This window comes from Anabrus simplex, chromosome 2 (genome assembly GCF_040414725.1).
Source record: "Anabrus simplex isolate iqAnaSimp1 chromosome 2, ASM4041472v1, whole genome shotgun sequence".
NCBI lineage: Eukaryota > Metazoa > Arthropoda > Insecta > Orthoptera > Tettigoniidae > Anabrus > Anabrus simplex.
Window position 1 is genome coordinate 1,150,340,806 of NC_090266.1, and position 24,472 is coordinate 1,150,365,277.

The 24,472-nt window shown below is 37.3% G+C and overlaps 1 protein-coding gene across 2 annotated transcripts in view; it reads right to left on the minus strand.

The window, feature by feature from the left end:
* The window catches only part of skd (mediator complex subunit skuld), an 888,725-nt gene that overhangs the window by 28,174 nt on the left and 836,079 nt on the right, over positions 1-24,472 (minus strand). For both annotated transcript variants that reach the window (XM_067142112.2, XM_067142111.2), the window contains 3 exons: positions 12,942-13,219; positions 7,765-8,043; positions 3,583-3,863 (listed from right to left, as the gene is read on the minus strand). In XM_067142112.2, the coding sequence (XP_066998213.1) occupies positions 3,583-3,863; positions 7,765-8,043; positions 12,942-13,219 (838 nt within the window). The remainder of the gene's footprint in view (positions 1-3,582; positions 3,864-7,764; positions 8,044-12,941; positions 13,220-24,472) is intronic.

Below are 24,472 nucleotides of genomic sequence, written 5' to 3' on the forward strand. Positions count from 1 at the left end.
TAAGGCTAAGTCTATTTTGAATGCTTTCTGAGTGCTGGGACCTCAGGATGAATCACAAAGTGAAACTAGTACTCAACTAATTTATTTTCAATTTTTGGACAAAGTCTCTTTTGAAAATATGTGAGAGAGAGAGAAATACCTTCTGTGCAGTGAACACATGACTTCTAGGCTATAAAGAGCTATAAATTGTACATGTAAACATTCTATATTGTTCTTTAACAAACTTATGAATGTATTCTGAGTTTTACCAGCTATTTTCATTGGAAAGCAGTATTTCTAAATTTAAGAAGACAATAAATGGTGAATGCATGACTTTTAGGCCCACATATAAAGTAAATGTAATCAGTTTTAGTTACTCTTTTATCACATCATTCGTTTCATCTCATTAACTCCTCTGATGAGGTTTACGACAGTAAGGGCATTCGGTCGTAAAAACTCGCTACTAAGATTTGTCTCACTTCATACTTGACCTCGAAGAGAAAACGGATAAGATTATCTTATTATTAGAGCCTGGAAGTTCAGGCATTTATTTTGGCTAAAATAAGCAGGCAAATAAGCACTTAAAATTTAGGAAATAGGCAGTAAAGTGATTAAAATAGGCATTTATAATGACAAAAATGGACCCTAAAATAATAAAGATGGTTTAATGTAGTCAGTTTATGCACATATGCATCCTATTTTACTACTTAATCTTACGTCCCCCTGTGGGAGGGGGTGATAGAACATCAACGGTACCCCTGCAAGTCATAAGAGGAGACTAAAAAGGGGGTACAGGAAACTCTCAACTTTAGAGTGTGGGTTAGCAACCACTGTTCCCCTAGCTGAATGAGGCGTTGCTTCCACTTATTTGTGTCGGGTTCCTCTCTCTTATCTTTCATACGCGAACTCACTTGGTCAACTCTTATTCTTTTCTGACCCTGATAGCTTTAGGTTTTCGGACCTTAGGGAGTTTATTATTTTCACGCTGTTCATGCCCCTTTCCTTTCTTTTGCCGATAACTTCATTTTTCGAAGTGTCAGACCTCTTCCATTTTCCTTCTGATTAGTGATAACAGAAGATGGTTACCGAGCTATTCTTTCTCTTAAGACAATAATCACCACCACCACTTAATCTTACATAGCAGGAACAGGACCTGGCAACCCTCTCGACCATTTGGGATTTGTGTAATATTAAAATAATGTGTATGTAAATGTATTTTTTTATCTATTAAGTTAAAATGAAATAGTCTTCTTTATTATTAACACAGTACATTGGAATCATACTTTCTTGTCTTTCCATTGTTTAATTTGAATTTATAAATAACAGCAGGAAATATCTACAACTCAAATGTGGCACAAAAAAAGAGGCACTAAACTATCAAATAGGCATCGGAAGCTAAAATAGGAAAAAAAAAAAAACCCCTGCTAAATAAGTACTGGTCCTATCGTTCCCAAACGTACAGAAGTATGTTTGTCTATTTGACACTTTGAAATAAACACCCAAATAAAAAAGGCATTTTGCCTAAATTCTGGGCTCTACTTATTATCATATTATGCAATATTAATCAAAAGAACTTAATGGCCAGTCATTTGTTTCTGTCAATTGAGCAGTAGGCCTACCACACAACAAATCTGCTCACGGCTTTCATTTGAATTATCGTTGTCTCGTGCTGCCAGCTTCCATGCTACTGGTATGTTGTCATTCCAAATCCAAATGATGACATCTTTGCTGCCATCTCATCAACCATGCACTGCCATCGAGAGCATTCAAGATCCTGTCTTTTTGAAACTTATAACAATAGTTTTGTTTGTTTCCGAATATAGAGTCCAAAAAGTGAGGATCTATTCGCAAATGGTTTCTGGAGATGGTGTCTGTTATTTCCAGTTGGTGTATGTGTAGCAGAAGTCATCCCTTCCTAATAAAGCCGTGCTGTAGAAAGCATGCCAACACACCAGCTGATAGCTAGCATATGTTATGAGTTGTACTTCCGAATGTAATACATAGTGACTTGAAGCATTATTTGGATAACTGCAGCTGTTTATTTTTAAGTATACTTCATGCTTGTTCTCTACATTTATCACATCAGGATTTACCTAAAAGGCTGTAATTGAGGTAAGGGAGACCACATTGTTTAGGTTAGGTATGCTATCAAGTACCCGGATAGTGCTAGAAGTTCCACGACAGAAAGAATAAAAGCAAAAAGCAGGAAGGCTTACCGCATTTATGGATATCTACAGGTGTGGCGATAATGCATTTTATTATCATAATAATGTTTAATTTTGTAAGTTCGTCGTCTCCATTTTTTAATTAACGCACAGTATGTTTGTTTGGTGTCTCTGAAAATTGTGAAAGCAATTAGTGGGGACGTAAAAATCAATATTGTTATTATTATTATGATAATTATTATCTGTTAGGTACCTTGCCGAGTAAAACAATGGTTAAGAATGGATTGTTTTATCAATATTATTATTATTATTATGATAATTATTATTTGTTAGGTACATTGCCGAGTAAAACAATGGTTAAGCATGGATTGTTTTTGTCACATTTTAAACCTACTTCTCTCCAAAAATTACGTATATTGGCTCGAGTTACAAGATATTAAACTATCACTTTGTTAATGATCTCGCCTGCTATACAGTATTAATAGCAGCAACCGTGAATATTGCCCAACTAAAGCAAACTTGTTTCCACATCCCGAGTTTGTGCAGCTCATTTTAGGCATGCCTCCCCAATGGAGGGGAGCTACATGCACCATTTTTGCCGCATATCAACCTTTCTGCCATTCTTAAATCTCTGGCAGTATGGTACTGGGAATCGAATTCAGGCCTCCGAGAACAGCAGCTAATTGTGCTAACCATTACGCTAGCGGACATTCTTAACTACAAAAAAAACCAGACATATAGCATGACTGATGCTTGCTTGCAATGCGTTGGTCGGACACAAAAGTATTCAACTATTTGTGTGACATCATCAGAGCTGCAGTAGGCCTACGCTAAGGAGATGGACATTTCTTAACTACGAAACACAGATGCACCGCATGACTGACACAGGTTTGCATTGTGTGGGTCGTACAGATGAAACTATTCACAAATATGTGTGTGATGTCATCAGAGCTGCAGTAACGCTTGTACCCACTTCAAAGCGGAATCGTTGTTCTTCTCTGATGAATTACGTTGGGGGATCTTGTATTCAAGATTTTTTTTTTCATTTTCTTTGTCTCAAAAAGCCGGGGGGGAGTCTAATAAATGAGTAAATACGGTATATAGGTGCGTGGCCTCTGAAGAGGCCTGGTGCAGGTCTTTCGAGTTGATGCCTTATAAGCGACCTGCGCACCTGTGAGGATGGGGCCCTATATGCGATGGATTCTGATGCTGTACACAGCACACACACCCGATCCCTGAGCCATCGGAATTAACCACTGAAGGTAAAAATCCCCAACCCAGCCTCGAATTGAACCCGGGATCCCTTGGACCAAAGGCCAGCACGCTAACCATTTAGCCATGGAGCCAGGCTGAAGCTAAAATTGTGTGCCACGACATAAAAGGAAGATGCATAATGGCAACAATTCCTGTTTAATAGTATTAATATAAGTATCCTTACCTGAGCACATCAGTAGTATATTGTGAATCTAAGGGATGAACAGTAACGGCCGACTGCTGCTGCAAAATATCATCAGAGTTTTGTTGAATAGCAGGGCTGTGCAAATGAAGGGCATTTTTCAAGAATGCAGGGCATACGTTCTCCAAGTGCGGACACGATGCCCAGAACCAGCGGGGCATGCGACCTGTTGGTGCAGTTGACACAAAATAGCCCAAAGCTAAAGGTTGCTGGTGAAGTGTACCAACTTCCTCTTGAGAATCCACTCCTAGACTTCCGCCACCCTATAGAGAAAGAAGGAAAAATAGATCACCATTACAACTTTGAGAACTGAATTCCCACCACAGCAAAAACTCCTAGACAAATAACTTATGACATTCATAACCCAGAGTGACATAAAACTAATGTCTACTATTAAAGAATGAATTAAACACATTCAATTTCCTGAGTACCTGCCTTATTATAAGTCAGGGGCAAAAAATTTAAAAATGGCGAATTTGAACCTTATGTATTGGAAATGGATTTAGGATGACTGAGCTCTACTACACAAAGAAATGTGGAGAATGAAACTATGAGCAGTCACAAACAGAACACATCTTATGACAGTTGCAGGAAATGGTACTTAGAGAAGGAATGCTCGGTCTTTTCGCATGGTTTTAAAACAGGCATAAAACACATTTCTTTTAAAATTCATAATTCTAGGTCTATTTTTAAAAAATAACGGTTAATGAAGGATAAAATTATGAAATGCCATATATACCCGAATAAATCCCGCGTAGTTTTTTCAAAATTTGGCGGCAAAAATTTGTCGTGCTGGTATTATTTGTACCAAGGTCAGTACAGTACTCCTTACTTACAGAAATCTGATAGTTGGTATTTGTCCACCCACTCTGCTGGCAAATTCATTCCTGCCATAACGGAGATGCGTGTACGGGATGTCAGTTCAAGTAATTTCACACGCTTAAGATGACCAGTGTGATTTTACATTATAGGTCATTGACAGCTAAAGAAATGTTCCACATTAATCATACAGCAGGAAGAACATACGATGTTGATGAGAGTTTCATACATGATTGGAGGAAAAATAAGGCTTGTCTAGGAACAGACAAGCAGTAACTGCTATGCACTTCGGGGACAAAAAGAGAAGTTTGCAGAAAGTGAAAACAGGAGATGCAAATATGAGACTAAAAAAATTATATATATACAGTTTGGACATGCAGTCACAAGTGAAATGTGTCTGCTGAAAGCTATAAGAAAAGCATGAGATTTAAAAATTAGAGGTTGTAAGGCTAGCTGTGGATGGCTCACATGTGTTTTTGAACAAAATAACTTCAGTTTCCACAGGAAAACTAGCCTCTGCAAAATGTCTTCCAGCCAATTACATTTGAAGAAAATACTGTGAATTTCCAAAGAGTTATCGGTTTGTATCAGTGGAATTTAATTTGCAAATTAGTGATGCAGATTAGGCAAATTTATTGTAGAACTGTAGTAATAATAATAATAATAATAATAATAATAATAATAATAATAATAATTAGTAGTAGTAGTAGTAGTAGTAGTAGTAGTAGTAGTAGTAGTAGTAGTTTGTAAAGCCAATAACAGTAGTAGTAGTCTGCTATAGCTTGTATGGCATATAGTGAGAACCCCGTGGTAAAGACAGTTCCATTCACGTTGCTTGAAAATTCTTACATTAAGCTAATATACTTTGGTTACAATAAGAACCCTTCCACCATTTCATCCAGTATTATGAATGATTCAGTGCATGTTATTCATCTGTCATCGATAGTTGTATACCACAGCATTTACCGTATTTACCCGAATAATGCCTGCACCCTCATTTTAGGAAGGCTCATTCTGAAAAAAAAAAAAAAAAAAAAATTCCTTCCATCGAAAGAGTAACGTAGGCATAAACATTTCGTATCCCTCCGCGAGGTCCACGTGGTCTTTATGCAAATATGAACATATAAATTTACGGATATAGCTGCTTTACCCAAGATGTAAAAAATACAGTACCACTGCTATGAAATATATTTTCCATGAAAATGAGCAAGTAGGCCTACTTACGTGACAGGTATTTCATTAATCTGAACTTGCAATATGCTCGATTCCCTGTAGATGGGAAGATTCGTTGTCTCTTGCATCACTAGAATCCTCTCCTAAATTACTTACAAGTTCGGCACACTCCACTTCTAAAACACTCCTCACATGTGGTCTCTTTTTAATGGACAGTAACACGACCAGTGGTGGATAATTCTTTTTTGTGCTATGTAAACACTTGAAATAGACATGCCGGCAAAATCTGATGTTAGTTTCGCGATACAGTAAAACCTCGTTAATTTGAAATCTTTGTAATACAGAAATCGGACTTCCAAATACGTGATTTCGAATTAATAGCCATCTTGTAATTCAGAAATGCCAACCTTCACTAGTTTTTTGCGGATTCTGCTTTTCCACGTACTGCCTGCAATGTGAATTGTGGCGTTCCTTAAAACGCTGAATACAAAATAATTACGATTTCACTCTATTTTCAACTATGAAACACACTATAGACACACCGAAGTGAGTGAAAGTGCGAAAAGCTACCCCTGCACGTTCCGGAAGACGCATTCTATCGTGATGCAGAAAAATTTTTAATTTAAATTACTCTGTAAAATAGGGTACTATTAAAAAAAATGTAAAGTCAGTTTAAAATTAAAAGTCTGAATTGTTTTCCGTTTAAATATGACATATGGGGACAGTTTTCTTCCATCTACGGTTGCACAAAGCATAACTATACACTCAGCATCGAAAACTAGGTGAGCCAGGAGCGTGTTGGCAACCTTGACGCAAATAAAACCCGCACCCCAATTTCGTGTCTCAAAATTTTTTAAAAAGTATGTGGGAATTATTCGCTTAAATACAGTATATTAAATACGATCAATCGTTACATATGGATTTGTTAGTAAGAAAAAGTGCAAGTTTGAATGAAATGGGAGAACGTGTTCCTGCAATAAGTGCACATATAACATGTCCAATAGTGGTTGTTAACTTGTTAAATATAAAGGCTGAAGTGCACGATTGCTTAATTTTAATACTAGGTACTGAAATGAAGTAGGAATATGATACTGCTAGAAGCATGCATCACTGATTTCAGAAGTTATGTTGTATATTCTTGTGTCTGTTTATATTTCAGAAAAGCTGTTCCCATGAAAAATTTATAGCAAAAAGGTGATCATTACTTCACTGGGACCTGAAGTATATTTTCATGATACATGCATACTGAAGTTAGGTTAGGTGACTGTATAAATAAGAAAAATGGAATGTTAGCTGCAAAAGCTTCAGGAGTGGTACTATTTCAATTTCTAACAATGAAATTGAACATGCACATTCACATAGAATCAGAATTCGAAAAAGACCATCAAGGAAGTCGCAGTATGGAATTCATCTGCAAAAATGAATGTCTTTATTTGCATTTTTTCAGACTTTTACAAAAAATCTAATATAACAACAATCTGCTATAGTGAATAATCTTTTTTGCCATTATGAATTCTTGCTATAATGGATTTCTACTGTATTATTATTTAAAGAAGCGATACATACAGTAAAAAGAAAAAAGAAACTTTCTTCCAAATTTCCCTTGCTAAAATGAGGGTTAGGGGATTATTCACGAATATATGGTATATCTTTCGAATAAAGGGCAAATTACAGTTATATTAGCATGTGGAAGATAATTCCACGTTTGGGTCCCAGATGTAGTTTGTGGTCACATTGATCTTTGTTAACATATTGGCATATAGGCTGAGATGATCTGGACATATCACTGGATGAATGAGGAATGCCAAAATAAACTATGGAAATATACATGAAAGGAAGACCCGGATGACAGTATATGGAACTATGACCTGCAGCCTCTCTTTCACACAGTATAAATCCAAAAGAATATCATGTCTCATCAATCTAAACAACAGATGGAACTGGTTAAAAACAGGAAAGTGAAACATGATGATAGGTGAGAATTGGTGGAAAGATAAAGAGTAAACTGAAGAGGAACCATATTTGCCTTGACCCAGCTGCATCTGGGTAAGGGAAACTTAATAATTACATAAGGAACTTCTGATTTATATATAGAATGATGTATGCAAAGCATTAACTGTGGCACAGAAACTTCTTTTAACAACATTCACTCTAACTTAGACAAGTGCTCACCCGTGAAGATCCGTTGCAGGCAGGATATGGACTCTGCTGATCAGAAGTTCCCCCTAGGCAGGATGGACTCCCCGGTTGAGATGGCGAGTCACCTCTACGAGGACTCCCTGTTGGGCTCTGGACTCCACCATGACCTGTTTCAGGCCAAGTGAAGATATCCTGAAAGTCTTGCATTCCTTCAATACCCTCTGGCATATCATCATTGAGAGCTGAGAATAATTCATCATCACCGAGTTCTGGACCATTAATGTGTTGTTCTTGGAAAGCAGTCTGTGATGACTGGAAGAAGGAAACAAGAAAGAAATCAGCTGAGATAAAAGCACAAATTTTAATTGAGGGTCAAATACATAAGCATCCTAAATGGCCATTACTTCTCATATGCTGAGTTAACAAGGTAGATTTATTCCATGTGGGACATTTCAGATATATATGTGATACTCTCCAGGAAACCATACTTTGTCAGAAATTCTCATTTTTGGTTTATTTTATATTTCGACAGTAGGTAAATATGCAATTAGTTTCATGAAAAAAAAAAAAAAAAAAAAAAAAAAAAAACGGAAGTCTCTAGCTTAAAAACTGATCACTATATGGAACTTTGAAGTTGCGAAACAGAATTTATTGAATTTCGAGAAGAACGATTGGAGAATGAAGCATACTACTCCGAAAATATATTAAGGATTTAAGAAAATCTAGCTGTTTCACTGGATAAAGGAATATCAGCTTGGCATATTAAAATATTTTTCACAAATACTTAAGAGGAGTTTCATTTTGAAGGGGGGGGGGGGGGGGGAGGAGGAGGAGGGAGGGAAGTTTTAGTCTTCTAATACACCAATGAAAATCACTGGTAAAGTTCTATATATACCTTGTCAATACTGTAAACTGTTATTTAACCTATATTATTATTATTATTTTAAATGTTGCCATTTGCTTTACATCGCAACTACACAGATAGGTCTTATGGCGACGATGGGATAGGAAAGGCCTAGGAGTGGTAAGGAAGCGGCCATGGCCTTCATTAACCCTTCATACGTGGTTTCCAGAATGTTGCGTAAGGACTCAGGTGGGGTGCCACACACACCCCATTATGTAAATTAGTATTATCTTCATACAAATATATGTTTTAAGTTATATTTATTTAGGCACATACTACACTACAATGGGCATATTCTATGAGGAAAAAGCATTTCTCTTTGCATGTTACATGGTGAAAAATATATTCCATTACATAGTGAAAACTTGTAAATAAAGAGAGTTCTTTCATATTTCTTCGTATTGAACGTAATATCAGCAACATAACACACAATAAAAGGAAATATAAAACATTATGAAGGTAACACATCATCGTTACACAAATTCACTTTGAATATTTATCAGATAGTAGCAGCCTTAATCTCACTCACTTTCACTAGCACAATTTCTACAAACTGGGATAAGGTGCTCCAAGCAAATAATTCTCTTGTACTTTTCACATTCAATCCTGGACTTCCTCTCCCTAGAGCAGGGACATAAATGGCATCCTCCTTGTTTAGCCCATTTTGGTGGAGGTAGAGACCTGCTGGTTGGCTCTCCGCAGACATTTTTCAGTTTTTCTTTCAGACCCCTGGATATATGTATGACCTTTGCTCTTTCTTCCATGAAGGGTCTGACAAGTTCTAGCTCTAGATTTTGCACATATTTTCGCCTCTTCATGTTGTCTTTGGAATTACTTTCATAAATTAGCTGCGAGTTAATTCCACATACATTCATCAGGGTAAAGAACACTAAGTGGCCATCGTCTACTCTTTCTGCTGATACCATATTTAGAACACAGAAAGTCTACAACATCTACTGCCTCCTTTGTGAGGTTGTACACTGTGTTAATCTGTGCTTTCATTGATTCCCCTGTGCTGGTATCAATTGATGCATCAGTCGGAAGATCAGCCTCATTACCACCACTACGAGCTTCTTCTGGACCATCTTTCAATTCCTGGATCCTTCGCCGGATTCACTCTTGTTCAGCGTCATATGATATCTGACGTAAAAGAACTGAAAAACAAATGTATTTGCTGTAAATAATTGCTAAACTTAACATACAGAATACGAAACACAAGACTGATATAATATAGACTATCTTCAACTTAAAAACTATATAAATGATGCTGGATAACGTAACTCTAAATTATTTATTTACTTACGAGATGACTCATGTGGGGTGTGATACACCTTGGACAGAGTTCGACGCGCCTCACAGAAATGTTGCCAGGCGACTGGCTGGCGGTTACTGTCTAATCAGCTTCCTCCTAACTCAGCTTGAAGGTACTGTAAATCTTCTTTATACATCTTAATGACAGAACATCTGCATATATTAATATAGGTTAACTGAGCGAGCTGCCCATGCAGTTAGGGGTGCACGAATGTAATGTGTCAACAGTATAACGGCAGCAACTAAAAATAAAACCCTTTGGGTGTGACACACCCCACCTGAGTCATGAAGGGTTAAGGTACAGCCCCAGCATTTGCCTGGTGTAAAAATGGGAAACCACGGAAAACCATCCTCAGGGCTGCTGACAGTGGGGTTCGAACCTACTATCCCCTGGATACAAGCTCACAGCCGTGCACCCCTAACTGCATGGGCAGCTCGCTCAGTTAACCTATATTAATATATGCAGATGTTCTGTCATTAAGATGTATAAAGAAGATTTGGATTAAATAATTATAATAATAGTCGTAATTTTAATGTTAATAATAATGTTGGATATTTTAAGAGATCATTCTGAAACTACACACAGTCAGTATCAAATCAAGGATTTACATTACTAATCTATCTTTTATCCTGTAGTAACAATGAATTATTGCTCATTTTTTTGGAATCTTAATTAAATATGTCATTTCATCATTTTGCGCACACAATCTGTCTTTCTACTTGGCCCAGGTTTAGCTGCATTAATGGTGCCCGGCCATGGGCACTGCAAATCCCTTGTTTCTGCTGTGCAGCACTCCTGAGTGTTGTTGAACAGATATTCCATCCTATCTGCAGTCATGCCTTTTACTTCCAACTTCTTAGGTAGGTTCTGAGGGAGATTATCTGCCTCGCAAATCTTCACCATTACAGCTGCACCATCCAATTTTCGTTGGCACATAACGACCCCGGCTATATCCTTCTTCACAGTAAAATGACTGAAAGATGTAATCTAAGGAACTATTTTCCTACCATGAGCAGTGAACATATGTTGTCAGTCATACATATTTACTAACACCTCGCCTGTTTCTTTTCCGATAATGACAGCTTTGAAAGTTTTAGATGAGGAGTGCTACCTTCAATGAGCAAAACAATATCTATCAGAGAAGAAGTACATGTCATGCAGTACTTCATTTTTCATGAGACCAAAAGCCCAGGCACAATAAAATTTCATATGATCCACTGGCAGAAAATAATTATTTCTTCCTGTAACCCTGACAGAACTCTCCACATTTGTACAATGCAGTTGTCGGCATGAAGAAAAAATCACAGCACTATGACTCGGCCCCTGTTACAAAACATGCAGCCCAGTAAATGAACCATACATTATCTTGATGCATAAGCTGGTCATTTCATATTTTGGTACAAGACAATGCAGGAACTTCACTGAAGAAACAATACCTTAAGTCGCCAATGTTAAATTCCCACTGTGACCTAAGGTATGGTTTTGTTAGACTGCACAACATGTTTCCAAGGTTATTTTGAAGATTGTTCTGTATGGTGACATCACTGTCACTGCTCTCATAACATAGTTCAAGGATCAGGCTAACAGATGGCATTCAAATCTAAAAATAAATATTTCTCGCCCTTCTCGCCTTGTTCCTTCATAGCGTAACTATTTTATGTGATAATGTATGATTCCTGGAGAGCGTCACATATATCATGATTCAACTCAAAACCAATATTTAAGGCATTTTTTTCTGATTTCCTCTCAGTGATCCAAGGAATACATTCAGGTGTATAGGCATTTGTGAACTCCAAGGTGATGAGGAGAACTTGTGAGGATACAGTCATCTGTGATTTAAAGATGTCCCACTAGTTTGGTGAAAATGACAGTGATAATGACAATAATAGCTATCTAAATGCTGTTCATAATATTGTGAGTTCACGTATTCATGTTTACTCGCCGACTACAAATATCTTCACAAGTGTCATTTTCTCAGCCATAAGAGTGTGTTACACCAATTTGTTACTTATAAGACATGGGAAATATAAAATGAACAAATTCACCCCATGCACACTTAAGCAAAGCCATTTGAAAAGTAGTACCTAAAAATACTCCAAATAACACCCAAAAAACATAGACAATTTGTTTATCACGTAATAGCTAAACATTATTGCGTCCTGTATAGCTGTACACTAGAGTAGGCTGCTTGTTTTGCTAAAGTAATTTTAATGTTTCTAATGTCAGTTATAACACAGAAAGTAAACAATAGGTGACTTGGACAAAGACTCCTTTCTGCAACCTTTTCTTTGAAGAGAACTTTCATTAACACATGGAAACTTCTGGGGCATAAACAATGAGCTCCTTCTCAAAATATCTTCATGACATTCTCCTAGTATATATGAATTTGTTGAGCATTTCTTGTGTTTCAATAATAGTCTAAGACAGAACACACATAATAATAAGCAGAATACGGACGAACATCAATATACATATATTTCAGTTTTGTGTTATTCTACTCTATTCTGTGCATGCACACTTGCTTTTCACATTCTTTTCTACATACATTATTGTTCTTTCTCTCTATTTGCCCTTCAATAAAAATCACATATTAAATCTGATGATCTGGTCAGCCACAATCTCTGACTAATGCATATCATATTGGAAACACTCAACTGCTACCATTTAATGGTGTGGATAGTGATAGAATTTTGCAGTGGAGTATAAGTTTATGTAGGTATTTTTAATAATTTCAAATCAAAAACATTTTGGGGGGTATCTGATAGTTGCCATGCCTGAAATATGCCATCTTCTATACCTTTTCCATACCAGCATTGCAATCATTAATTACACTAATTTTGAATGTTCAGATACATGTATTCAATCAGGATAGATGCAGTTCAGTTCACACAGGTGCAGGGTGCATTAAAGCCTGTTTTTAGTTGAGGAAGAGGAAAATCTCCATACACAGTTCCACTGTATTTGAAACACACATTCATAATAAAAGAGTTTTACCTGAGTAGTAGCTGATGTGGGAAAAACAAGTATATGAGTGCAAGAGACATCCTGAGGCGTTGATAACTGGCAGTTAACAGATGCTTGGCTGAAGCGCTCATCTGGAGTGAACTGATCTGGCATTAATCTCAGGGCTGAGTCAGGCTCAAGTGATACGAGACAGGCACTTAGAACACATGGTACATCATTTGGATACATGAGACTGCACTGCTCACAGATCTCTTTTAAATGTTTTGAAGCTTTCAGCAGTGACTTGCGACTGAGCAACCAACTCCAACCTAAAAAGAAATGATGCAGCAATCTCAAATTCAAACACCAACATAATCATTCATTTCCCTCATCTAGTAGTCAACATTTATATACAGTTTAACATTTTGTTCTGAAAAGCCAAATTAGATACACTGTTCTATAAACATTACTGTAAGGGACACCCCAGTGTAACTAGTAAATAAATACACATGCAAATCCTTTGCCAACATTCATACATTCAGATACAATTCCTAATTTTCTTCCTTTTGGTTTAATGGCAGGAGTGATTTTCTTTCTTCTTTACCAAGTACTGCAAAACATGAGATTCCAGTTACCTGTACTGGGTACTGAGGAAATATTTGTTAGCTTTGGTATGAATTGCTTGGAACCAAGACCACTTCCTTCTCATGCCAGGACGGAGTGCACAAAGTCTTGCACGGATACTGCACAATTCCTTATAAACAATGTACAGTACTTAACAATACATGTATACATTAGCAGTGAGCATTTCAAATTTATATTCACAAATCTTCCTCCCAAAAGAATGTTCACATGAAAATGGGAATTCTTCAGACGGTTTAGAACTGGACGATAAATAACAGTCAAGGTGAGGCACAAGCTACAGGTACTGTGTAATAATGTTATTGGCTTTATATCCTACTAACTACTTTTACGGTTTTTGGAGATGCTGAGGTGCCAAAATTTAGTCCCGCAAGAGTTCTTTTATGTGCCAGTAGATCTATCGACATGAGGCTGACGTATTTGAGCACCTTCAAATACCACCATACTTAGCCAGGGTCAAACCTGCCAAGTTGGGGTCGTAAGGCCAGGGCCTCAACCGTCTGAACCACTCAGCCCAGCAGGTGCTGTGTATTTCTGGTAGATGGCAGATGTATCACTGAAGTATTTGGAGGCAAAAAGGCAAAATACTTCAGGCTATGGGGTTTTAAATTCATAAGAATTTAATTTCAAATGAAGCCAATCTTGATAAAGTTGTCTGATTTTGAATTGCTACATTTTAACCCATTTACTGGGCTTGATGCCTAAAGGAGTAAACAGTACTTACATATTGGGTTTGACACCTTTAGGTGCCTGGCTATTTTTAATCACTTCTGCCATCTATTGGTATGTTTTTGAAACTCTTTTCTGTACATTAGATTTGACTATTGCTCGTCTTTTCGTAGATTCTCTGACTCACCAGGTGTTTTCTGTCACTTTGTGTATGCCCATGGTATTTTGATCATGAAATTGACCATTTCTTATCCGTATATACATGTGTCCTGTTTTGTATCAGTAGATGCTGAGAAATTATTCAGAGTACCATAAACATGGCTTGAATTGGAGAGACACTGAATTCTATCAGTGAAAAAGAAATACTGAAACATTTATAAGGACAGTGATGCAATGTGTGAATCTGGTTATGGTCAACCAGATGGAAAGAGACCTTTGAGCAGAACTAATTAAACTGCAATACTGCCTTACTCATTTATGGATAGCTGCTTCTATATCATATTTCTTCATTATCACGGTAGTCGACTATTTGTATATGTTTTAGATACCCTTTTCTCAGTTGTATTTTATAACAAGGATAATAGTAAAATATTATTCAATTATTCATATAACAAAATCATCACAATGCCACTTTTAATTTAAATATTAATTAACATGGTGTCGTTCATCCCATGGTGTTGCTCATATAGGTGTACGAATCACAGGTACTGTAAGACCCTCATCATGATTCACACAGAGTCGCTACTAATCACAAACCTATTGTGTACCTCACATAGTGGTACTACGCGCAAGTAAATGCGACCCATGGTGTTCTCTGCGTGATGGTACTAATTACAAGTAGTCTCATGGTTCTAATTCGATCGTCCCTTGGTCGCCCCTTTTAGTCGCCTCTTACGACAGGAAGGGGATACAACGGGTGTATTCTACAAGTGCGTCTCCCACCCGCAGGGGGTCTGAAAAACATCAGCACGAAGGACTGATGAAGCACAAAACTGGAGCAATCCAGTTCAAAACTTTAACAGGAAGGACTACTGTTTTTGCAGTCTCTTTCCTTCATCACTGGTTTCTTGTGGAACCACATATGCCATCTCTCCGAAAACCGTGAAAACATAGTTTGAGCATTGTATTTAATAATGAGGAAAGCTACTAGTGGAAATTAGTCCAAGAAATCCTTGAGGAAATACTTCAACAATAAGCCATCAGCCAGCCCTATGGTGTTGTGTACCTTTTATCTGGAAGCTTCAGGTTCAATTCCTGGCCAGTCCACGGATTTTAATTGTGAAATGAGGGCTGGAATGGGGTTCACTTGGCCTTCGAAGACCAACTGAGAAGCTGTCTCATACAAGAGAGGCAGTGGACCTGGTCAAGAAAACCAAGCAATGCAGCTGATTGATCACGTGGTACTCCAGTATCTACAGGCCATCTGACTGGGCAGCAGTTATCCTGGCAGGCTAAAGCCCAAATGGATTATTGCATCAGGGGAAGGAGTTGCAGATACCAAGTAACTTAGTAAAATCAAATGGTAGGCCTAAGCCATATTGACCACTCAATCCTGTAATACTTCACCACCAGATGTCACAACAGCCAACCCTCAGCCTTTGACTTCGTGCAGCATCTAGTATCAGATGAAAAAGCTGTAGAAAACTAAAGTCATGGTGAAGTACATAGATAAGGGAAGGATTATGCAATGTTCATAAAATTCAGGGGGGAAAATGTAGCCAAGAACAGCCAACTTCTAAGGATTAGTCAGGCAGTAGAGTGCTAAGCGGAAGCAAAAAGAAAATAGTGAAGGAAAGGGGAAAGTCAAAAGAAGGAATCATCTTCTAAGCTCTGGAAAGACTGACTGCAAAGAAAAAAATCTAGATAATTCAAATTTGAAGTTAATCATTTGTTGAATAATAAATGAATTTCACTTTACAGCAGATGAATATCAATAATAAAAGCCTCTCTACAGGTATAGAGGAACAAAACTGAATTTACGGGGAAGAGCTAAGCATTAACGGAAGAGATTACAGAATGCAGTACATAAACATTTTTCAAGCGATTAAAATCTTGTGTAATTAAACTTAGAATTTTCCGAGCATAAACTGTGGATTGAACACTTAGGTTGTTCATGAACTGTATAATACTGGTCTTCAGGTGAAATAACTTCACTTTATTTGTTTCATAAACAGAACTGTGTAATACTTTGACAGTGCTAGTCTTTGTGTGAAATAACTTCACGTTATTTATGAATTTAAAACATTGTGTGAACAGGACTAATTTTCAGTATTTAAGAATAGAATTAATAATATTATTGTACATTTTAAAATTCAATCTTTTGAGTGAACGGCACTAATTTCATCGAATCATTTACATTTTACTAGTGCCACATTTAAAAGCGAAGGTGCGTGTGAACGAGACTGATTTCATGCATGAGGCATTTGACTTTGAAGATCCAGTTGAAGTGAGTGTCGTATAAATCAGTGTGCCGGGCTGAGTGGCTCAGACTGTTGAGGCGCTGGTCTTCTGACCCCAACTTAGCAGGTTCGATCCTGGCTCAGTCCGGTGGTATTTGAAGGTGCTCAAATACATCAGCCTCGTGTCAATAGATTTACTGGCACATAAAAGAACTCCTGCGGGACTAAGTTCCAGCACCTCGGTATCTCCGAAAACTGTAGCAGAGTAGTTAGTGGGATGTAAAGCCAATAACATAAAAAAGATAAATCAGTGTACATAATATTTCTACCATATTTAGCAGTGTTCATTCATTGAATAAACTCTCCAAACTGTTGTATATAAAATTAAAGTGATATTGAATTACTGTAATACACGACGATTGTTTGAGTCCTCAAATTCTACGAAAATTCGGAACATTGATTATTCTTGCTTTCATGTGCTTCAAGTAACCAAGTGCAAGTTATGTTTAAAATTGGGCAGATTTGATTCCACTGACATTCAGCAGCAAAAAGTCATATTTGAGTTATTTGATTTTCGTCTCAAGAGACAACTGCAGTTCATTTAAGGGATGTCTCGTGTCTGATTTTATTGACATTCTACATGGACATCGGCATTTCCTTAAGCACTTCATGGGTCCAATGGACGTCAGTTATTTGTTGGGCTTAATTACTCAGTCGTCATACAAGTCAGAGGGACTTATACATGAGCTTACCCCATTATCACATGTAAGCGCAACCTGTGATTTGAACCCCAAAACCTACCAGAACATATGGAAATTTCTTAATTTCCAGACCGTCTCGAGCACCCGTTGAGGGAATGGTACGTTGTTCACTGGTGCATTAAGCTGTTTTCTGATCACGAAGGGAGAACCAGGGGTTCGTCGTGGGACATCGGCAACATCAGTGCGAGAGGATTTCATGCATAAAAAATTTCAACTGTACTGAGGTGATATAAACTTGCTTTTGTTTAATAAATCAGCAGTTGAAAAGGAACATGAACTTAATTAGGAGTTCAAACCTCTCACTCTCTGTACCCACTCCAATTTAATGTACCATACATGCCCTGCATTCAATCTTGTGCTCTTCAAGCTCAAAGTATGGGCGTTTTCTTGGTACAATATACTTCTTAAAACAGGATATGTTTCGTCCACATTTGGGACATCATCAGCTAATTAGTGAAAGACGAAATAATTGGAACAAGGATAACATAAAACACTTTATGAATAAAGGGTGATTCAACTGGCAAATCAGTTAATGGTAATTGGGTTAAAATACAATATTATGTCAAAAGTTAACATACAGGTGAGTTTAAAATATGTAGAGTGAATACTGAATCCACATCTAAAATATGTGTTTAGAGCTTGAAGACTAATGGCACACATTACAATTTTTTAATTATGCAATACTGCCATTGAAAAAATCTTCCATACAGTGTTGATTTCAGAGAAATTAATTTCAAGTATCTTATGGTTGATGAGTTTTAGGAGGAATTTTCTTTGAAAAATGCACTGACTGGGTACCAAGTTTTGCCAACAGATGTACAAATAGGGCTAAAAGTAAAAATTGAGAAACTAGATTGTCCGAGAAATTATGCGTCGTGGGGAAGAGCGAGGTGCATCTGACTACCGATCGCGTGTTGATTTACTCCACCTGTGTGCTGTCACCAACTGAGCTGTGTGTATGCAAGTTGCGTGCTTGAGATAGCAAGCGGGTAGGGGAAGGAATAAGAGGAAATGAGTAAGTGTGCAGGGAGCGGAAGTGTACAGTTCTATCTTGTTGCGAGGTCATAAAGAACTTTAATGATTTCTTCAATTAATGCATTTGTGTTCTCAAGTATTTCATTTAGGTTGTGGATTGGATTACATTTTTGATCAATGTTAATATATATATTCTCTAAATTATTAAGTAGATTACCTTGGTTGACAAAGTGAAGGATCTGTCAGTCTTGATCTATAGATGTGAAAGAATGACTGAAATCAGACATAAGAGAACTCATAATGGAGAACCTGTTATGTTTTTTGGCATTAACATGTTCATTATATCGAATATGAAAATTGCAGCCAGTTTGGAATTAGTTGCATTTTAATTTACATACTCCTGAGCTTAAGAATTTATTATTATTATTATTATTATTATTATTATTATTATTATTATTATTATTATTATTCACTACAGGGTGATTATAAAAATGGTTGGCATTATTGTTAACAGTTTTGAAATATATACTAATGCTTTGTTTCTTGAAAATGTTCTTAATTTTGTAAATATTCTTATTACCGAAAGTAAAAAGTGCGTAATTACCTATTTTCTTTGTAGCTTCTCTGAGCAAGGTAGAAGTGGGTTTGTTCTTGATTCTGTTAATTATTATTGCTATAAAGTCCGGCTCTATGGCTAAATGGTTAGTGTGCTGGCTTTTGGTCGCAGGGGTCCCAAGTTCGATTCCCAGCAGAGTTGGGAATTTTAACCTTAATTGGTTAATTTCGCTAGCACGGCGGCTGGGTGCATGTGTCATCTTCATCATCATTTCATCCTCATCACGATCGCAGGTCGCCTACGGGAGTCAAAACGAAAGACCTGCATCTGGCGAGCCAAACTTGTCCTCGGACATTCCCGGCACTAAAAGCCATACGTCATTTCATTTCATTGCTATAAAATCTTTCTTAAAACAATTTTTTCTCTCTGAGGTGAATGGTGTTCAGTTCTTTCTCGTTTGATAAGACTGACATTGAAAGCTCTATTGATTAGACTATAAAATGGAGCTCTCTTATCGGCTTCAGGATGTGTAGATTTTTTAAATAATAATAATAATAATAATAATAATAATAATAATAATAATAATAATAATAATAATAATAATAATAATAATGTTGTTTTTAGGTCCCACTATAATTTTTGACAGTTTTCGGAGATGCCAAGGTGCCGGAATTTTGTCCCGCAGGAGTTCTTTTACATTCCAGTAAATCTACCGACACGAGGCTTACGTATTTGAGCACCTTCAAATACCATTGGACTGAACCAGGCTGCATGCTTGCTCTCACCCTTTTCGCCCTGTACTTGGCAGCCATGCTTCACGAGACTTCTACTATTGTAACACTAATATATTATAATGTCCAATAACGGACCATTTATAATGGTATTATAAATTTACTCACTCGGGACAAATATTTCAGGTTCCCTATGGGAATCAACATCTATATCAACTTCTACTATTGACCATGTAGGTGTGTAAATTAAATTTCAGTATGATGGCAGACTGTTCAACCAAACTAGGCTCCGTTCTCAGATACTGACTCATAATAGTCTGATAATGGAGTTTCAATATGCTGGTGACAATACAACACCTGCCCATACACCTGAGGAGCTTGAAATATCCATCAACTGGTTTAAGGAAGCTTTTGAACGATTTGGTCTGACCATCAACACCCATAAGACTAAAGTACTTGCGCAGCCGGCACCAGGTGGTACTGTCCCTGAACTAAATGTCACCATAGCAGGAGCATCTCTTGAACAAGTAGACCAATTCACCTACCTTGGTAGTATTCTAACTACACACTGGAACTCGGAGAACGATGTGGAAAATAGAATATGATCTGTCCATACAGCTTACGGCAGCCTATCCCACCGAGTTTTCTTGAATAAGGATCTCAAAGTATATACCAATCTAACGGTGTACCAAGCTGTAGTCAAAACAACATTACTACAAGGATGTGAAACCTTGACACTTTATCATCCTGACATAAAGAATTTGGAACGCTTCCGTCAGCAGAAACTTAGATCCATCATGAACATCGTAAGCAGTTCTTGACAAGGCGCATATGAACAGCATAGAAGCCTTTATCATCACTCATCGGCTTAGACAGGCTGGTCACATCCAGCGTATGAATGATGGCAGACTGCCTAAACAGCTTCTCTATGGTGAGACTGGTCATGGCAAAAGGCCTCAAGGTGCTCCTTTGAAACTTTATAGAGATCAGCTTAAGAAGACTATGAATAGTACCAACATAAATGCTAACACCTGGGCAACAATTGCACAAAACCGTGTTCTCTGGCACAAAGCTACTGCAGAAGGTGTCTCGCTGTTTGAGCAGGCACATCACAGACAAGAAATTGAAACACATGAAAAGCTATTGGCTTTACGTCGCACCGACACAGATATGTCTTATGGCGATGATGAGACAGGAAAGGGCTAGGACTGGGAAGGAAGCGGCAGTGGCCTTAATTAAGGTACAGCCCAAGTATTTGCCTGGTGTAAAAATGGGAAACCACGGAAAACCATCTTCAGAGCTGCCGACAGTGGGGTTCGAACCCACTATCTCCCAAATACTGGATACAGGCCACACTTAAGCGACTGCAGCTATCGAGCTCGGTACACACATGAAAAGCGGAAACTACGTCAGATCCAACCACGTCCTCCACCCACCTTTAGATGTGACCTGTGTGGCCGCATGTTTCATGCAAAGATTGGCTTGATCACTCATCAGAGACATCTCCACAGAGCCAACAGACTGTAAGAGTAACTGCAGGAGAAAAACGTATTCTCGGAAATGAGTAGCGGCCGACGAAGACGACTAGAGTACATGTTTTTAATATCAAATGAATATAATTTCTGGTGGGGTTGTAATGTTAGGTTTTTAGTTAAGATTCCAAAACTCCACAGAATTCTTGACAGACTTTGTGTTTTCAGAAGTGTAGTAATTTTTTCAGAAAATCAGGGATAAATCTAAGAGGACTTATTGTCGCAATATTCCTAAGGTTGGTCTTATAAGTACTCCTTCCTTATGAACTTTTGGTAACACCTTCGCTGTGGGGATGCTCGGATACATATAGGTAACTTTTTGTGCTTCTTGTTCACTAAGGATGAATGATGTGCGTTTTGAGTATCTGTTTGGGATTTCCTTGAATCCTGATAGTTGGATCTTTTTTAATGACCTTAAAATGAATTCTGAGAAAATGTTTTTTGGATGTAAGTTTCTTTGTTCATAATAATGGTGGCTATTTCTTTGTTGGCTTTCATTATGATTAAATCGTTGTCACTGATTTTTTGTTTCAAAAAATTGGGAGGTTATCAATTTACTTTATTCTATTAGGTTAGAAAGATTTTTCCGGGCTGTGAACCTAATTTCATCCTGATTTTCTAATGGCAATTTCTGGATAGCACCCTCTGCCTCGGCTGTAACAGTGATTACGTCCTGTAATTTAAACGAACTAGGTCAACTGAATTTAGGGCCTCTTTCTAGAATATTAACTTCTGTGCTGTTCACCCCTTCAGGGGCAGGTTCTGGCAGACCTCCTGTGCCAGGAAAGAAAGGTTTTTTTCAGAGGAAATTATTTATTTTCAGGAAGCAAGGAATGACTAACAATTATTAAGGGAACACATTCATATATTATTCAAGGTTAATAAAAACTTACTTTACAAGTTTTTTTTACAGTAGGCCTGTGATATGGTTTCATAAAATATTGGTGTTTTGAGAATACTGTCCTGTGATAAATAAATTTTTATTTCAGGCTTTTGTATTATTCCCAACAACAACACTGATGCAATAAACTGCCAAATTTCTTAAGAGTTTGTTTCTTTCCGAAACTGTGCCCTTACATGCGGAGATTTACACAACAGGGCAAATTGTGATTGGTTCACCATTGTATCATTCTTACTACCATCCTTACAGAATAAGATTGTCCTAGCTTGTTTGAGGCATGGTGAAACAAATCCTGTATCAGACATTATGGAAAATATGAATGCACACAAAAGGAGTCTGTTCGTACAACATGCCATGCTTCTATTATGATGACCTTCATAGCATAGAATACTACCTTCAATGGAAACTTAATATATTTAAGGCACTTATTCTGAGGGAATGATTACCTAGATTTCGATGTCCTTTACACAACCATAGATCAAACATCAAAAGAATTATGTAGATGCCAGAGGTAGTATTGCCGGAAAAAATTCAGCTACTGCAACGATCTCTCTACAAGAAGAAAATAAAAACTTTTGACTCCTTACAGGATCGTCCAAAGAAATTAACGTGTGCTGCAGAAATTGATGTATGTTGCATTGACATGGTTATATTTGGGCTTTTCCTCCTTGATTAGAAATGGAAGTAATAAATCCCCAAATTCTGACAGTAAATAACATATATTAGAATCCTCCTCACAACAGAGCAAATTGTGATTGGTTCACCTTTCGTTAATATTAAGGCCATTCCTTTCTACCTATTGTTGTTCGTTTTTCTTATTTTTATACAGTCATTATAAAATGGAGAACCTCATGCCAGTATCTGATTACTACTGAATAAAATAATGGGGAGGCTTAGGCTACATTGGTTAATATCCTTATATCACAATGAACATAAGTTGTTCCATTAAAATTTGGAGCCTTATTATTTAATGTTACCACCGAATGGTGTGGCTATGGAGACTAGCTCTGCATTCGAGAGACAAGTTGGTTCAAACCCTACTGTCGTCTGTCCTGAGAATGGTTTTCTGTGGTTTCCCATTTTCACTTTCAGGTAAATGCCAAGACAGCTCAAATTCATAGGCCACAGCAGAGTCTCTTCACTTCCTTACCAAATTTCAATCACCATTATTCATTTCATCTTCATTAGCTCCTCAAATGAGGCTGGCATCAAGAAGGGGATCTGGCCATAAAAAACATGCCATATAAATGCATCCCACCTCATCCCCAACCCATATTAAGAAATGGGACTAAGAGATAATCAAACACACAAACAATATAATTTAATGTTACTGTTATTTTTTTTTTAAATCTCTTAAGTGAAGCTGCTGCATAGTCTGATGAGGCAGACTTCATGGTAACCATTTTCCTTACAACTATGTTTGAAGTACCAATATCCTTTTCAGGGTTAGTCTTAGTGAAGTTTATCTCCGATTTGTTTAAATTTTCTATTTGCTTGAAGGAAGTGTATATAGGAGATATATTTTATTTCCTTTCGAAGTAGATTACTGAGCTATTCATCCACTGATCCCTTTCCATTTAAACAGATGTATAGCTTCTATACGAACAATCAAAATAATATTATTGGTTTTATGCCCCTCAAACTAATTTTACAGTTTTCAGAGACACCGAGGTCCCGGAAGTTTGTCCTGCAGGAGTTTTTTACGTGGCGGTAAATCTACTGACATGAGGCTGACATATTTGAGCATCTTCAAATATCACTGGACTGAGCCAGGATCGAACTTGCCAACTTGGGCTCAGAAAGCCAATGCCTTAACCATCCCAGCCACCCAGCCCAGCAATGATAAAAATCCAGTAAATAGAGGTACCTTTCTTGAATAATTATTTATCATACTGTTGTCAATAGTTTGCAAATACTTAAAAGTTTATTGACCGACTGTTTTCAGTCTAAGCTCATTTAATGAAGAGGAGGGAAGTGTAACTGGGAGGATGTGAACTGAAGTTGTTTCCCTGAATTTTGGGAAGTTGGAATGTTGATATAGATGTTGATTCCCATAGGGAATCTGAAATATTTGTCCCAAATGAGTAAATTTATAATACCAATATAAATGGTCCGTTATTGGACATTATAAATTTTCCAGCTAACTCATTCCTGGTTGCCAGCATTTCGCCCTCGTGTGCTAGGTTGGGCTTATCAGTTGGTATCTAGCACACCTACCAAGACGCTGGCTAGCACACGAGGGCGAAATGCTGGCAACCAGGAATGAGTTAGCTGGAAAATTTATAATGTCCAATAACGGACCATTTATATTGGTATTATAAGTTAGAATGTGTCATCACAGTCACACTCAGAATTATCTATATATATATATTTACAATTTGTTTTACATCACACCAATGCAGAGGGATCTTATGAT